This window comes from Panthera onca, chromosome D2 (assembly GCF_046562875.1).
Source record: "Panthera onca isolate mPanOnc1 chromosome D2, mPanOnc1 haplotype 2, whole genome shotgun sequence".
NCBI classification, from domain to species: Eukaryota; Metazoa; Chordata; class Mammalia; order Carnivora; family Felidae; genus Panthera; species Panthera onca.
The window spans coordinates 56,255,647-56,273,059 of record NC_138349.1 but is presented as its reverse complement, the minus strand read 5'-3'; the positions used below and the strand labels follow the sequence as shown (position 1 = coordinate 56,273,059).

The window sequence follows — 17,413 nt, the reverse complement described above, 5'->3', positions numbered from 1 at the left end:
TCTATAGATTGATGCCAATCACTAACCCAGAGCCTGGAGACCCAAAGAAACTGCCTTTCCTAAGAACCTCCCTGAGTCTGTGGGTGCCTATCCAGACCCTCGCTTAAGGAGCCTTCCTGCTTTCTTCACGGAGAGTTCCAGGGCTTCAGAGGCTTGAAGCTGTGTGTAAAAGTGTGTTTATACCGTTTTCTTGGGAGAGGATCCAGAGGTGACATCAGGCTCTCAACCACAAAAACGGTGAAACCCAAAAAGTGGGAGGGGGCTCCATTTTGTGTTCTCTCCAGTGGTTCCCCAACTTTTTTTCTTACCTCGGAGGCATATAGAATTCTCAAAAGAATATGAGGATGTAAAATTCTGCAAAGTAAGCCCATTAAAAAGGAACTAACCACTATCACAACACTCCCATATCATAAAAGGACATTTTAACCACCCCCCCCCCCAACCAAATCAAGGACGAATTCTTGGGAGGGGGGTAGTGACAGGCCTTGAAGTAGATAAAGGGGCTGTAACACACCATCCTCCTGGTCCCTTGTTGTGCTCTTTTGTCCTTGACGGAAAGTGGCAGTGTGGCTCTGCCTTTGGAAAGCTCCCTCTGCACCTTCTGCACAGAGAGGCAGCTGCTTACAGCCTGTGTCCTGGAAGCTGCAGACAGTTCTCCCGAAAGGCACCTGCTGGAGCTGGCGGGGCATGCGCCCTGTGGGGTTCCCGGGTGGTGTTTCCTGGGGTTCCCGGGTGGTGTTTCCTGGGCTTTCCAGGTGGGGATGAACACGGGTGTGTTTATGAGTTTCACAAAGGGAGGGCACATGCTTGTCCGTTGGGCTCAATTTTCCCTCAAGGGGTTTGGGAGAGGCCCTGAGCGGCTGGAACAACTTGCTGTCCCCAACCCCTTTGGAAGGGACACCTTGGTGGGGGAAGGGGGCCGTGGAGGCCATGAGAGCGCGTATGTGGGGGCCATGCACGAGGACCCCACTCCCTCCTGGTTGCCTACTGCATTCCAGACAGGCCCTCGTCCCTCCCGCCTTGGATGCCATCAGGTCAGCGTCAGTGCACTGGCTGGTGTTCTCTCCGCCCCCTCCCCAGGCCCCTTCTCTCCTTGGCTGAGGACAGGCAGGAGGACCTGGCTTCATACAGAGATTTTTCCAGGGAAGGTTCGCTGAGAAGGAAAGTTGGCTCCCCCACCAGGAGCGGGTCTCCTGAGAGCAGTGAGCGGTAGACCTGGGTCCTTATGTCTCCAGGAGTGATTCCTGAGCCAACAGGTACTGTTGGGCAGCTGATACGTGCCTGACAAATTGCTTCAACTGTTCCAACCTCAGTTTCCCGTTCTCTAAATGGAGATAATGCTCCCCTGACCCTTGATGCCCTCTCCGAGCTGGGGGAATCTTGGCAGGATTCCCCAACTGTCTGCACAATCGGAGGCAGGACAGGCATCGGCGCATGAGCGGGACCCCTTTGCGATGCTGCTGCACCCAGTGTGTCTGCAGGTGCTCCCGCATTAGGTCCCACGGAAGCACGCATGTGATCTGAAACCCTGATTTAGCTGCTAGCGTGTCCGGGTACCCGGGCACTTGGAGGAGAAGCTGGTCGCTCAAGGTCACTTAACAAGTAACGACGGAGCAGCCCACCCACGCGTCTGTTCTGGGAGGGCTTCGGCAATGCTGTTCAACCCCCATGGTACGAAGAAGGGCCCTTTTGCCCAGTTTTGTTGATACGACAAAGACAATAAACAAATACTTTTTAGAAACAGTCGAGGGAGACATAATTAGGGAAGAAACGACCGGAATGTCTATATCACTGAGCCTTCGCAAGGAAATCCCTAATATTATTTTCAGATCTGCTACAATGATAGTTGAGAATAAGCTACTGTATGACCTGGCTGGGGCCCCTGCAGCACCTGCTTTGCGTACCAGGCAAGAGTCACAGGACTCGCTCATAGTTTATAAGCTAATTTGCACAGTTTGCTTCATAAGCACATCTGTACAGTTTAAATGGTTTCCAAAGGACTTGAAAGCAGTTTGGGTTCTTAACAAAGTGATGGAATTCCCTGCCATCTCATCTGCCCTGGGAACTGGTTCTGCAGACCGTATTTTTGTTTTGTTTTTGAAATCACGAACAGATGTTGATGTTTAGATTGCCGGCTCCAGTTAAACACAGGCTTTTCTGCTTCTCCTCTGCCCAGCTTGCTCTGTCAGGGGTGGGAAGGGGGGGGGGGCTCTTGCCAGGCTGGAGTCCTGTCCCCCCGGGGTCCCCTCCCTTGAGCTGCCTCCAGCGAGGCAGGGAGTCTCCTGGGAGGGGGAGGGACAGCCTATGGGAAGGAAGAGAGTGGGGTCAACATGCCCAGGACGATGCCCCCACTCAGAGAGAGGCTCGGCCCATGCACGCTCCCTGCTTTTCCTTCAGTCTCCCTAGAATTCCCAATCCAGCCTTCCTTACCCTCTTCTGCTCCAGAGGACGGCCAAGGGAGCTGAGGGTATGGCTCGGTGAGTGCCCCAGGGAGGGGAACCACGTATGCCCCTCGTTCTAGCCCCCGGAGAGCCATACGCAGCCTGTGGGAATCATTCCCAAATGCCAAGGAGAGCAGAGGGGGCGGCCAGGGTAGGCTGAGAACCTAGCATTGCCAGGTGGACCAGGGCAGAGGGAGTGAGGAGCCGGAGGGAGAGGGGAACCCCCGATGAGCCCTCTGCTCTGGCTGGAAGGAAAGGAGAAATTCAGGGCGGTGGGCACGACTTTGGGTCTGCTGTAGCCGAGGGGTCGATGCCGAGGGAAGACAGACTGGGCGGGGGTGCTGGGGGCAGGAGCAGGACGTGTACTCTGGACCATTGGCAGCACAGTCCCTGGTTCGAATCCCACCTTTCCCGGCACTGGACAACGAGGAACACTGGACAAGTCATAACACCTTCCTTAGCCTCAGTCTCCTCATCTGTGAAGTGGGGCTCTTGGGAAAGTGAAATGAAACAATACATATTTGCACAGGGCCTGTCCCATAGCAGGCACCTAAGAAATGGCAGATAAAGGCAAAAGCAACCCCCCCCCCCCCCCCGGAATGCCATCCCCACCTTGACGTTTATTATGAGCTGGTGCCTCTTAGGCACCTATGCCTGAGGCCAGAGGCACCTTGGCTGGCTCTGGCGGGAAGTCCCTTTCTCCAAATACATCGGCTCCCCATGCCTCCGTGGGGCATTGGTGGGGGGCTGTCTGTCTCCAGGGGGAGCCCCAGAAGGTGAGGATAGAGGAACTCACAGCTCCCCACAGCCCAGCCTCAGCATTCCTTGCCTGCTTTGTCAGGAGCCTTGCTCCCTCGCCTGCCCCTGGCTCATAGTCCTTTAGGGGCAGAAATAGACATCAACATTCATTCATTCACTCACCAGTGTTTATTGAGCACCTGCGATATGCCCCCCGCCTGTGATAGGGCTCTGGAGCCTGTTGGGATAAGACAGACTTAGCAGGCTAGGCAAGAGAATCCCGCAGCCCAGGAACAGGTGCCCGCCCGTTCAGCTTTGTGCCCCTGCCCCTGCCAGGCGGGGCCCAGCGCTCTGCAGGGGGAAGGCGGAGTGGCGGGCAGGGCTGGGCTCTTGGCACCCGGGAATGCTTGGGGTTGCCATGGCCCTGCCATGAATGTAAGGATGGCCTCCCCTGGGCTGGCCAGCCGAGCTGGATCTGTGTTCGAGTTCTGGTTTGAACACAGCAAGGTCAAGGCAGAGGCTAGCTGAGGGGCTAGTGGCAGGCTGTGGAAATAGTCTGGTGGGTTGTCAAAAAGTTACACGTGGAACAACCACGTGACCCGGCATTTCTGCTCCTCCGCACGTATCAAAAGTAGCGAAAGCAGGGACTCAAAACAGATACTTGTGCCCCGATATTCATATTCGTAGCAGCGTTATTCGCGATAGTGGAAACGACCCAAGTGCCCAGGGACAGAAGACTGGATGAACAACGTGATGCATAGTACTATGGAATATTATCCGGCCATAAAAGGAATGAAGTCCTGACACGCGCTCTAAGGTGGACGGGTCCTGGGCACATTCTGCTTAGCGACAGAAGCCAGACACAGAAGTCAGACATAGTACGATCCCATTCATGTGAGGTTCCTAAAGTAGGCAGATTGGAGACACGGGATAGGGTAGGCGTTACAGGAGGCTGGAGGAGGGGGAGTTATGGTTTGATGGGTACAGAGTTTCTGTTGGAGATGATGAAAAAGGTCCAAGCATAAGTCGAGGGGAGGCTCACACGACGTTGCGGGTGTAAGGTTAACGCGGGTGTTGCGGGTTAACGCCACTGAACGGTGCACTTACAAATGGCTAAAGTGACAGATATCATGGAGAGCCTGGGTGGCTCAGTTGGTTGAGCGTTCAGCTTTGGCTCAGGTCACGATTTCATGGTTCATGGGTTCGAGCCCTGTCATCGGGCTCTCTGCTCTGAGCACTGGAGGCTGCTTTGGATTCCCTGTGCCCCCTCTCTTTCTGCCTCTCTCCCATTCACGCTCTCTCTTCTCAAAAATAAACATTAAGAAAAAGTGATGAATATGATGCTATATATATTTTATGACTTTTTTAAAAATTTTTTTTAATGTTTATTTATTTTTGGGACAGAGAGAGACAGAGCATGAACGGGGGAGGGGCAGAGAGAGAGGGAGACACAGAATCGGAAGCAGGCTCCAGGCTCTGAGCCATCAGCCCAGAGCCCGACGCGGGGCTCGAACCCACGGACCGCAAGATCGGGACCTGAGCTGAAGTCGGACGCTGAACCGACTGAGCCACCCAGGCGCCCCTATTTTATGACATTTTAAACAAGCGAGTGGCATACAGAGGTGCGTCCCCTGAGAGCAGCCCCCGAAAGTGGGTCCTCTTCGGCCCCTCTGACGCCTGAAGATGCTTGTTAAGACTGTTCCGAACACACTCTCGACCTTTCGGGAGTCAGACCATGGCGCCAGTGGAGCAGGTGCGGAACAGGGTGAGGGGAAGGCCCTGGGCTCTCTGGGATCCGTCGTTTCTAAAATGGGGATACGTGCGTCCACCTCACGGGTTGCTGGACAGATTAACTCACTAATATGTGTCTGCTCCTTAAAACCCCACGGTAAGTGCTCAAGAACGTTACTTATTAGCGTTTCACTTGTGGTGTTGGTGAGGGAAAAAGAACGGAAGTGAAGAGGCAAGGAAAGGCAGGGAGGTCTCAGTTACCCCATCCTGGAAGATGGCTCTACAAAACAAAATCACATGAAGTCCCCCCCCCCCCCCCCCCCATTGCTGTGGGAGAAGCATAGGCGTGGATGGCCACGATGCCCCTGCTGGGTCACCTTCTCTGCCAGTGAGAGGCGGGACCTTGGGCAAAGGTCCCCAGTCCTAGAGGTGCTGATTCCTGCGAATGTGGACGGGACGAAAGGGGGACAAAGATGATCTCGGGGAGGAGAGGGGAGGTCAGGCTCGTTGCGGGATGGTTGAGTCCCACGGGGAGTTTGGGCTTCCCAGGGGCAAAGCCGGTGTCCTGCCAGCGAGCTGACGTCACTGCCCTTTTAAGAGGAAGCTGGGAACCAGCTGTTGTGCAGATTAACTGTGAGCCCAGATGTGCAGTGGGAGCCCCGCAGTAAACAGATTCCAGTCCAGCCCGCAAAATAATAGCAGCCGTTCTGGGGCTGGCCGGCTGGGTCTCTGGAAAGAGGAAGGCAAGCCAGGCAGGGCTTCTTCCAAGCATGGGGAAGGTGGTGCTCAAGGGGTGTGCCCAGGGGCATTCGGGGTGTTGGGCCCACCCGGCCATGCCCTCCAAGGGCCGGGGCCAGCGCCCCCCCCCCCCCCGCCTCCATCCAATCTGGAAAGTGGTGCAGAAATCAGTGTTCTGGCCCCTGTTATACAGCCGGGGGCCCCGGGATCTGGAGGGGGGCGGTTTGTAGGATCACGGTGTACTACAGAGAAGGGATTGAGGTTGGGGCTCAGGCTCGGCTCAAATTCAAGGTTCATGTGAGAGGTTTCTGGCTAGCCTGGGGTCAATACGTGGCTGAGATCACTTCATTTTGTGGCCTGGCTTGGCTGCTCTCGGGGGTCCTGTCCGTAATGGGGGTTGATCTCTCTTTGTGTGTGACGCTAATCCCACCCACCCCGTGAGACTCTCAGCTCACCAGGCCCACTCTCCCAATCCCGAATGGTGCCAAGCCAGGCAGGTGCCCAGTCTGGCCCCTGCCTGTGTGTGGCTGTGGCAACCTCGGCTGGAAAAGGCCTCATCAGGCAGCAGGGTGGCAGGGGGGGCGTGGAGAGGGATCCCATGAGCAGGTTAAAGGGGCGGGCCTGCCCTTCTGGGGTCACAACCTGCCTCGGCCGAGTGGGCACCAGCTGTGCCCGGAGAAAGAACTGCCCGGCCGGAGCCGGCTCAGGTGTGCCTGGGGCCGCTGAGAAGTGAGAGGCCTGGGTGCGTACAGGGAAGGACTACCCATCAACTTACTTCCAGGCTCTCGTTTGTGTTGTCACTATCAGAGAGGGGGCGGCTGGGCCACAGGGCGGCGTGTGGTCCTCTCGTGGCAGCCTCACAGAGGGAAGGGTGAGGGCAGCCACTGCCGGCACTGGAGGCAGCCTAGGGGTTGGTCCTTCTGCCCGACCGAGCCGCGGACAGAGGCTTTAGACACCCAGAAACCCTGATCCGCTACTAGGACTGGAGGTGATACATGTGTCATGTGACGGCTCACAGTATAGAGCAGCTACCTCTAGAGGTGATGAGCCTCCTGCCTCTGGGAGAGTTCAAGCACAGGCCGGAAGACTGGCGGGTTTCATTTGCTTATTCGTTCACTTATGCCGCTGATCATCCATCCAGTATTTTCCAGACATCAAACTTATGCCAGGTGCCGGACGGGTTGATTCAACGGTGACTAAGATAGAAATGGCCCTTGCCCTTACAGTGGGCCGTGACCTAGACCTGGAAGCCAGGGAAGGCTTCCTGGAGGAAACTACCTTTTTTTTTTTTTTTTTTTTAGTTAATTTATTTTTGAGAGAGAAAGCATGGAAGGGGCAGAGCTGCACCGTCACTGTGGAGCTCGATGGCGGGCTCAAACTCACGAACCGTGAGATCCTGACCTGAGCCAAAGTTGTATGCTTAACCAACTGAGCCCTCCAGATGTACCAGAAACTACCTTTGAAACTGAGCCCTGAAGGCTGAGAAGGACCTAGGGTAGAGACGAGTTCCAGAAAGAGGAGGCAGCATGTAGGAAGGGCTAGAGAGAGCATGGCCAGCAGAGGAAGCAGTAAGCTCAGTGATACAGGGTGAGGGCAGAGTTGAGAGCGAGGTCAGCATGTGGGACTTGTTAGCAAGTCTGGGCCCCACAAGGAGCGAGTGAAGAGTTTTAAAGATATTTTCTTTTTAGATTTTTTTAAGTTTATTTATTTATTTTCGAGGGAGAGGGAGAGAGCGAGAGCAGGGGAGGGACAGAGAGAGAGGGAGACGGAATCCCAAGCAGGCTCTGCACCATCAGCACAAAGCCCGATGTGGGGCTCGAACTCACAGACCTGTGAGATCATGACCTGAGCCGAGCCCAAGAGCCGGACGGACGCTCAACCGACTGAGCCACCCAGGTCCCCCATGAAGAGTTTTAAGCAAAGCGATGATGTAATCAGATGTGTGTCTCAGCTGGTTTCTCCAGAGGCACACCTTGAGACAGGGATTCCCAGGCAGGTAGTTTATATGGAGAGGCGATTCCAGAAAATACCCAGTAGGAGAAGGAGGAATTGAGACCGGGAAGGAGGCCAGCCGAGAAAGTGTAGGTGGTGAGGCAAGTCGCCGCTGTGGCCATGGCAGCTTAACCCTGCTGGGGAACCCTGGGAGTCGGCATAGAACATGTCCCCCCGACCGGCCGCGAGGGAGCTGGACCATTTATACACTACCTGCTTCCCATCGGCTGTTGGGTGAAGGCTGTTCTGGGACGGGTGGTGCTTGGACACGGGCCCCGAGCACCTCTGGCTTCTCCAGGGGGCAGGTGCAGTGGGCCCCACACAGGCCCTCCGGCAGAGCCGTGGGCCACGGGAACGTGGGCTGGGTGCCCGCTCCAGGGCGGCTGTGGTGGGGGGGGGGGGGGTTGGCCCCGAGGAGCGGATAGGAGCCCAGCGATCAGTGAAGAGGCTGCAGGAAGACACATCCAGGAGATGTTGCTGTCCCGGAGAGGCTGTGGTGATGAGCACCAGGGGACAAAGGTCAGCGTGAGGAAATGCCCGGTCTTGGTGGCAGACGTGGCGGGATCAACACTGGGGAGAGGATGTGCAGCCTCTCAGAACTGCAAGGGCCCTGCACCTCGCCCAGGGCCCTCCCCGCCACCCTCCCCTCCCCCCCTCCCCCCTCCCCCCCCCTCCCCACTGCCTGTTCTCCAGCAGGTCCCCGTGGGCTCACACACGCCAGACCCTGACTCAGCCTCCAGGGCAGCAGGGCCACACCTCAGGGACCACGCAGGTGTCTGCAGGGAGATGAAGTGCTGTAAAGGAATCATTTAAAAAAAAAAACACAAAAAAACAAGCAAAAACTGGGCCGTGCTCAGCGCCAGCCTCAGGTCTTAGGAGAGATCGCCGGGGCCTAAGAGGGGGCATGAGAGAAAAGCAATGCAGCTGAGCCCCCCCCCCAGCTGGATGCCAGCCTGCTCCCCCTACCGTCCTTCATGTCCACATCTGTCTCCCCCATCAGACAGGCCAGAAGAGGCCAGACGCTGTGCGTGGCTGGTGGACGGGACCCGATTTCCAGACGGTGCTCCGTAACCCTGTCTATAACCATCCGTGAAATGATGGGGCCTGTGGACGGTCCCAGCCCTTCGGTGCTCCATGCCCTTGGGAAGGGGGAGGGAGGTGCTGGGGACAATTGAGCAGTGCTTCTAAGGCTGGGCCAGCAGAATGGGGCGGGCGGGAGGCTGGGAAAGGGGATGGGGGGGGTGGTTGGAGTAGCCAGGGGAGAAGACAGGATGCCGTGTCATCAACCAGGGTTTTTATTGGCCAAAAAGAGATGCTGGGTCTGGGTGAAATTAGTAGAAAAGGAATTTAGCTCTAACCAATGACCGATGGGAGGTGGTGTCCTGATGTCCACCTCCCTCCACCCCGAGCTGGGATGACCCTGAGGTGTATGTTCATTGGCCACTTGCTGAATGTGGGCCGCCCTCCCCTCCCCTCCCCCCTACCCGGGCCAGGCTTCCTGAGATTGCCTGTCACATAAATCACCTGGTTGCAAATCCTAGGCTCACTTCTGCTTCTGCCAGGACCCCACACGGGGGGGCGGGTGCATCCCACAAGTCCCGTCATGTGTCCTTTCCTAGCTGCAGAGGACGATGGGGAAGCAAGAGTCAGGCATTTTCAGCCGCAGGGAGTGGGAGTGGCTCGCTTCTCTGCGATCAAATCCCACAGACCGGGTGGCTTACAAACAGGAGAAATCTACGTCTCATGGTTCCGGAGTCTGGAAGTCTCAGCTCAAGGTGCTGGTGGATTCGGTTGGGCCCGTTTTCTGTTTGTAGACAGCACGTTCTCATGTGCCCTCAGAAGGTAGAAGGGCCTGGGATCTTGGGGCCTCTTTGGTAGGGGCTCTATTTCCACTCATGTTCCCTCCCAAAGCCCCCCCCCCCCCCAAATCACCTCAGGGACTATGATTTCAGCATATGAACTTTGAGGGGACACAAACATTTAGACCATAGCAGAAGCCGATGGCAAATTCAAATTATAATAATTTCCGGAAGGTCTGTTCATAAAGGGCCCGTTTACAAAGGTGTGGGGAGCTGTGGAGAAGCACAAGCCTAGTGTGACAACTCAGGATTAGTCCGGTGGGGGTCTGAAGGATGAGAGAGGGTGCGGTTGCTGGAGCCCGGAAAGAGGGGGACAGGCAGAGGCCTCCTGGGGAGGAGTAGTGACCCGGCTAGCCCATGGCCACCTCTCGGGGGAGGGGAGCAAACGCACTCTCCGTGCCCGCATCTCCTGCCCACTGACAGACGGTGCAGACAGATCGGCGTCCCGGGCCAGAGCAGGGTGACAGCGTGGGGACAGACCCTCAGAAGGACAAATGGAAGCTTTCTGGCACGGCACAGAATCTCCGGAACGAACAAGTGGCCTCAGGTGTGACAGTCTCCCATTGTCTGCGTGGGGATAGAGGTGAACAATGTCATACTGGGTCTTGAATTAGGGCTGAGGGTGCCAGAGCCGCCCCTCAACAACATCGGGCCGTTCCTCGTCCTTGGTCATCCCACACCTTTTCACCAGTCTCTCCAAAGCTGTGCGTGCCTGGGACCCAGAGCCCTGGCTCTGCCAGGAACTTCCGTAACCACGGTTCCGTCCCTCCCTCTGGGTCTCAGCTTCCCTATGTGCAAAACCAGGAGGGTTAGCAAGATAACCGCTCAGTACCCTTTATGTGGCACCGACCTTCTAGAAAGGCTCGTGGCCCCCTGCCAAAGCATCCTAAGATGGGAGTCAAATGAAGAGTGTCCTTTTGGGGAAACCCAGGCCCAGGGAACAAAGGGATTGCTGGAGGTCAGTGATCATGTGGGCACGTAAACAAGTCTCCCCTCTTTGGTTGGGGCTGTCCCCTGGGCCGGGCCTGCCCTGCCCCGGCTCTCCCCAAGGGGTACGGCCCACACCCGTGTTTATTTTCAATTAGTGCAGCAGCCAGCATGACGTTTCAAGGTTTTTCTGGTGCTCTTGTTTGTGTGTGTGGCTGTGAACGGAAAGGTGTAAAAATGTTGGCTTCCACCAGGCTTTCAGAGCCAGCCAGTCCCTCCTGCCCTACTCGGGGATCCAGGGTGAGAGTGATATCACTGCTGAGCTTTTGAGAGTACAGGTCCACCCAAACCTCAAAGGGCTTCATTTGTAGGGAGTTTCAAAGACAGTCAGGAGGCCGTGCCAGCAAATCTGAGCCCCTCTGACGGCCGCCCCGCACAGCCAAATCCTGCTAATTCTGGGAGGCAGGGATCTTGCCACCCACCCCCGAGGGCCCGTGTTCTATAAGGCCTGTGTCCCAGGCGCCCGAGACAAAGATCACTTCATTCGACGGTGCAACCGGAGACTCTGGGGCTTACCGGACGCCAAGGCCAGGAAGCCTCGGCCACCACCTTGTTGGAACCACCGCCTTCTCCCCTCGAACTGTGCGACAGGCGAGAGAAAGCCCTCCGCCTTTCAAATGGGTTCTGTTGAAATTACAGTTTTCAAACCGACGGCTCTGGGTCAATCATGGCCCGCACACACGTTCTCTTTGGCTTGGGCCATGTTTGGCCCTGTAGGTTTATTTTTATTTTTATTGCTTCTTTATTTTTGAAGGAGACAGACAGAGAGAGAGAGACAGAGCATGAGCGGGGGGAGGAGCAGAGAGAGAGGGAGACACAGAACCCGAAGCAGGCTCCAGGCTCCGAGCTGTCGGCGCAGAGCCCGACGCGGGGCCCGAACTCACGGACCGCGAGATCATGACCTGAGCCGAAGTCGGACGCTCCACCGACTGAGCCACGCGGGCGCCCCTGGGTTTCTTTTTACAAAGGGAGATGCATTGCCAACAATCAAAGAAGTGAAGTTGGGGTTTCTGGTTGCTTTCAGAAACTGGAGGACCTGCCAGCCCCGGACTCATGTTCCTGCACAGGGATGCTTGGCGGGCACATAGCCTCCGGCCCCCTCTAGATAAAGCATTTGCTGTTCAGCTCAACCTGGTCCTCGCCATTTCCTGATGCCTCCTGGCCGGGACCTGAGTGTCTGTTGCCTCTGATCACTGAGCTTGTGCTGCTGTTTCTTGAATTAAGAGTTATGAGGGAAGCAAACTCTTTGGGGTTCCCCCCCCCATTTCCAACCAAAGTAGAAACCTGCCCCAGGGCGAGCCGCCTGTCCTAGCGGATTGCTGATGTGGAAGTTGGTCTCCAGGGCCACGTTCGGGCCCCATCCTCCCCTCTGCCACAACCGTCACCGTCGTGGTCAATGTCAGTCACGTCATGTTTCTTAGTCCTCTGTCAGGCTGTGCGCGCATAAGGCAGGTCCAGACGGCCCTTGATTTGCCGGAGGGGCAAAGTTTGGTGCGTAAAGATGACAGACCAAGGAGAGCAGCTGGGGCGGGCAGGGTCAGACCCGACTCGATGAAGGACTCGGCCGCCAGCAAGGGCTGCGAAAGGAAGCCGTGCAATGATACCACGTAGCCTGGGAGGAAGAGTCTCCTAGCCAGCTCTTGGCCTAAGCGGTGGCCTGGCCCCGGCTCATTTCCAGGGCTCGAGAAAATCAGGAGGCTAAGGCAGTTTGGACAGCAGTCTCAGGGCTGGCCTGTGAATTCAGCCACTTCACTGGGGGGGAGGAAAGCTGGGGGGGAAGTAAGCCTCAGTTTTCCATCTAATGGGTATATGAGCATCGGTTCTGGCTCCCTCTGTGAGAACCCCTTCAGGCCAGGCCCACGTGTCCTCTCAAGGCTGGCTCTTCTCACCACACCGGCCCACTCCGGTTTCCGGGAAGCTCCCCCAGAAGACCGTGGGGGGCATACTCCAGGCAGGTGGCCCCCTTCAGGTGAGGCAAGCACTTGGCATGGTAGGAGAATCTCAGGCGACCGTGGGACAGGCCACACTTCACCTCGTGCAAGCCAGACTGTGGGTTCTGGTCACAGGTGCCGAGGAGGTCATCGTCCCAGCCGTGGTCTTGGTCCCAGACCTGCACCCTCAGGGGCCCCCCCGTGGACAGGATCACGTCCCCGAAGTCCAGCCGCGTCATCCACTTGGGGTTGTTATCGTTCCACACTGTGCTCACTCTCAGCTCCTGGCCTCCAAAGAAGACCTTCAGGTAGGCGTCCGTCCTAGTGAAAGAGTCTCCCCACAGGCCTGACGCCTGGAAGTTCATGACCTCCAAGTGGGCCAGGCCCCTCTGCCGGGGACAGCAGTCCTGGTTGGTGACCGCTGAGCCGTGGCAGACACACTGGCAGGGGTTGTGGGGGCTCTTCTTCTGCCCCAGGGGGCAAGGCCTGCTACAGTCCTTCCAGCGGGCCCTGTCCATCACGTACTTGCTCACGGCCTGTCGCAGGGCCTCCCGCCGCGGGTCCTGGCTCTCCAGGAGCACATGCAGAGGCTCCAGGGTGTAGTCCACCAGGCTGGGTCTGTCCAGCAGCGAGGCCACCCAGGCGGAGAACTGCTCGGGCCCGGCCTGGTCCCCAAACAGCAGGTCACTTACGGAGGTGTGGTGGCCACCAACTATTTCGGAAAAGCGCTCCCGATAGGCCTGGTGGAAGGAGGTGGTTATCTTGTGGTGCTTCTTCTTCTCCTCGCAGGCCTTGAATTCCGATGAAGAGCTGGCATGGCCACTTATGCTGACCTGGGCCTCGACGGCCAGGCAGTCCTCCACCTCTTTGGCCCCGAGCCCGTCCAGGGCCAGCTCACAGGTGCGCAGGGCGGTGAGGGCCGAGATCCGGCCGCCCAGCTCCATGGACCGGATGAAGTGGGTGCCGTAGTTGGAGATGAGCCGGAGGTAGTCGGCCTCGGTGGAGGTGTTGAAGTCGGGGGGCAGGTCTCTGACGACCCTCTGGAAATTGGGGTGGAGTGGGGGAGAGTGTACCAGGTGAGAGCTAAAGGGAGAGAGAAACATCAGATGGCCAGCGGTGGTTAGTTTCTCCCTCGCCCATCCCTCAAGGTTGCCCAAGGTCACGTGGAACTGGTAGAAAGAGAGCTGGAACCCAGGCGGCCTGGCTCCAAGCCCGAGCTCCGAACCAGTGAGCTGGCGGGGAAGCCCATCCTGTCTGTTGTCCCTTGGTAACCTAGGTATGCTGTACAGGTATTTCTGCGTGTCCTTTCCAAAATAAGGTTTTCTTCTTTCCTTTTTATTTTCTGGTTATAAAAGTGACGATGCTGCACCGATGATGACCCTCTAGCTTTGGAAACTAGTCCTGTGGCCTTTGTCCATCTGTCCCCTGCATTGGGTGCCTGACTGCTCTGTCTCACTGTGAGAGGAACGAGGGTGGTTGGCTCGGGGCCTCCACGGAGACCATGCATTTCTGGGGTGTGGGACCTACGTCCCGGAGGGCTGGGGTTGTGACCGCTGTCGTTTGGTGCCGTGGCCCGAATTCCCAGCACAGAGCCCGACACATGACAGCCACGAATTGTGGCTGAACGTGCGAATGAGGCCCGGCGGTGGGGAGTCTCCTGCCAGGTCTCCTGCCCACAGGACAGAGGGGACTCAGTAGATCTGAATGGCACCGTGTTGGGTGTCTTAGCAGGGCCTTGCTTGCTTCTTCTCCGCCTGTTCTCTCCCGGGGCTCTTCCTGTTCAGGGTCACCGGGGAGGAGGCCCGAGGGCACCGTACCAGCCAGTGTGCAGGTTCCCCTGCCGAGTTCCCCCCGCCACCATTCCAGGGCTCCCAGACCACTCTGAGTTTCCCACACCTTTTCCCAAGCCCCTTCTCACCACCCCCCAGCCCCCACCCCCCGCGGCTCTCACCTGTAGAAGCGACATTCCACCAAGTCAGTGCTGAAGCTGTACTGGTCGTGGAAGGTCTTCTGGGCCGCGAAGTTGGCCATGTGGGAGTGCGAGCCAGCCATGGTCACATGCACGTTGGCGCTGGGTTTGGGAGACACGTCCAGCCCCACCCGCCAGTCGTTGCGGATGTTGCTGGCTGCTTCCCTGGCCACGCCCTCGGTGGAACTGGCCTTGGCCCTGACCACTTGGCGCTGGCAGCCTGAGCCCTGGGCGCGCCAGTCAGTCAGTGCCAGAGGGAGGCGCTGAAGGGCGCCCCCCTTCAGGACGTTGTGGCAGAGAGTGCAGGTGCCGTCGGGCCGCAGGAAGCTCTCGGTGTCCACCGGGAAGGAGCCCGAGCGCCTGAGGCTGGTCACGTCCACGCCCTCCCCAGCCAGCATTGAGCCGGGCACAAACGGACGGTTGCGGCGGCACTCGGAACGGGCGGCCGTGTGGCAGGGGGCTGGGGCGGGGGGGGGCAGCAGCAGGAGGAGGAGGCCCGGGAGGAGCACACAGGCACCCATGGAGCTGCGGAGACGGGGGCGTCTGGGCCTCAGGAAGCTGTGGGCAGAGGTACGGAGGGTGAACTGTCAGGCCGTATGGGATGGAGAGGGAACGCGCTATCTCCGAAGTGACTGAGTGTCCGAGCCGCGATGACCTTTGCAGACCTGGCCCATCCCCCACGTGTACGGATGGGGCCAGGATGGGAAGTGACGCGCCTGAGGTCACACAGCCGGGAGGAGCCCCTTGCTAGGATTTCATTATTTAAGGCCTAACGGGGGATCCAGATTGATGGCTTTGTCCCCAGGACCACAGATGCTGCTTGTGGGGACGGGGCTCTGCACACAGAGGAGGGGACAGAGAGTAGATATAGCAAACTTGGGGAGGGACCTGGGACCCTAAAGAAGCCCGGATTCTGGAGAAGTGTCATGTGGGCCCCAGAACAAGCATGTTTTTCCCGCCCCACCTCTCCCACTCTCTGTCTGTCTGTCTGTCTCTCTCCCACGAGGCCCTTAATGGGATTGGATAAGAAAAAACGCACTGCCCTTATTCTCCCCACCTTCCCTTTGCGGTCCACTCTCGAGCTTCATGGGAGAGCGGCAGCCTGAATTCGGATGTGCCTGTGCCCTCGCATCCCGTGTGGGGAGGCCCGGCAAGTCCCCTCTCCAGATCTCCTGGCGTCCACACCTCCTTTGGCATCGCCTTGCCCTGTGGCACTCAGGCACTGTATGTGAGCTACCTATGTGTTGCCTCCTATCGGACAACCGTCAGCTAGAAGCTTCTTCCCTGTTTTGAGGTGGCTCGGGAGCCTCACGTGGACCTGTTTGTAATCTGGGGTCTCCAGGCCCTACCCCTATCCAAACTGGATGCCTCAGAGGCCTGTCCCTTCCAGCACCTGCCAGGGACCCCAGCTCCTCTGAAACATGGGGACTCACCCACAGGAGTCACTGGGGTGGTGGGGTTCCGGCCCCAGAGAGATAAATGGGAGAAGGGCAATCTTTCAAAGGCCGTCGGGCCATCCCACTTAGGAGGCCAGTACGGTTCATAACCTTAATCCACGGAGCTCCATCTCCATCCCCGTCCTCCTCGTATTCTCTCCCAGGGAGCCTCTTTTCAGCTTTCTGAGCGGCTCTCCCCGTCAGCATTGGACGGGGCCTTACGGACGATGCCTTGTAACCTCTCCGTTTCCTATATGAGGAAACTGAGGCCCAGAGTGGGCGTGAGGACGCTCGGCGAGTCAGTGACAGAGCACAGTCTCGTGGGTCCCGGCACTTCCTGCTCCATCAGGCTCCTCCCCAGACAGAGTGGCCTCACTCCCGCGCCTCTCCATCCCCATCCGGGGGCTCCCAGCCTCCCTGCCACCCGCCTTCCTCCCTACCTGGAGTCCTGTGTTGAGACGCTCCCCCACGGACACTGTCTCCCCGACGAGAGGCTCCTGAAATGGTGGTGTCAGCCCCCGGGGAGGCTCACCACACAGCTCATCACCCAAGCCACCGCTCACATCACTTCTGCTTCCTGCCCCGCCCCTCCAGCTGTGGTCACGGGTCCCCTCTGCTCTCCCCTCCCATCAGCACCCACCTTGTGCTCATCTCCTCATCCGGCCTTTCTGACAACCCTCAGGAAATGAAGCCGCGACGGCCAGTGTCTCATCCAACAAGTTGAGCTGCCCGGGCCGTGGGGGGCCTGGGCAAACAGGCGAGGCTTGGTGTGGCACTAACACAAGGACTTTGAGCTTCAGCTCTGGGTTGCTGAGCAGGCCGGCAGGGCCCATTCCCCCGCTTCTGATCTACGGCATCACATAAGACACGTAAGGGGCGGTACAGGGGAGGAGCTCGCCGCCGAGGCTTAGGAGCCCACGGCCTGGGCCTGGGCCAGCTCAGTTATGCTCTCGCTGTGTGGCCTGGCAAGCTACTTTGGCCTCTCTGTGCCTCAGCTAGAAAGGGAGATCCTTGGAACGCAGACCCTACGGGTTGTGAACAACAGGGGGTTACTATGGGTGAAGTTCTTAGAACCGTGCCTGGCCCTGAGCAAGGGTGACCATTCCCTCCTCCCCAAACAGGGGGCGCTAAATAACCCCCCTGGCCCACTTCCTAGCCACACCTGAGTTCTAGCCCGGCCCCCGGCTCTGAACCCCAAACACTACTCCAGGAGACGGTTTCCTGTTCCCCCCTTTTGTGAGGCGAACTGGTGGCCACACGGGTCCCCAGCCCCTCCCCAGCCTTGGCCTGAGGTCGCAGCCACAGGGTGGGGGGTGGGCCGAGGGGGAGGGAGATGTGGGTGGGGCCAGAGGCTTGAGGTCTTCTTCATCCTTTGTCCTACCTGAAGTCAGGGTGGGGTGAGGTTTCCATGGGTCGAGTGACTCACAGGGCAACTTCTGGGGGCCAAAATCACACTGGTCTGAGGTGAAGACAGCTGGGTAAGTGGGGGACTGTTCTCAAGAGTTCATCTTCCAACCGTGTACGTGACAGGAACAGATAGCCGCAGGCCCCAGACCACGTGTGACACCGTGGGGTTCATCCCTTGAGTTTG

General features: G+C 58.0%; 1 protein-coding gene across 3 annotated transcripts; it reads right to left on the bottom strand.

Moving 5' to 3' along the window:
* Positions 1–11,158: 11,158 nt before the first annotated feature.
* On the bottom strand, positions 11,159–17,006 carry PRF1 (perforin 1). Of its 3 annotated transcripts, none has more exons than XM_060642519.3 (3): positions 16,463–17,006; positions 14,369–14,944; positions 11,159–13,500 (listed from the first exon to the last, which is right to left on the bottom strand). In XM_060642519.3, the coding sequence occupies exons 1-3, from the start codon at positions 16,471–16,473 to the stop codon at positions 12,372–12,374; spliced, it is 1,716 nt and encodes a 571-aa protein (XP_060498502.1). In that variant the 5' UTR covers positions 16,474–17,006; the 3' UTR covers positions 11,159–12,371. The 3 variants fall into 3 exon arrangements, with proteins under 3 accessions (XP_060498502.1, XP_060498503.1, XP_078290458.1); XM_060642520.3 differs by lacking the exon at positions 16,463–17,006 and adding an exon at positions 16,263–16,413; XM_078434332.2 differs by lacking the exon at positions 16,463–17,006 and adding an exon at positions 15,934–16,234.
* Positions 17,007–17,413: the final 407 nt, after the last annotated feature.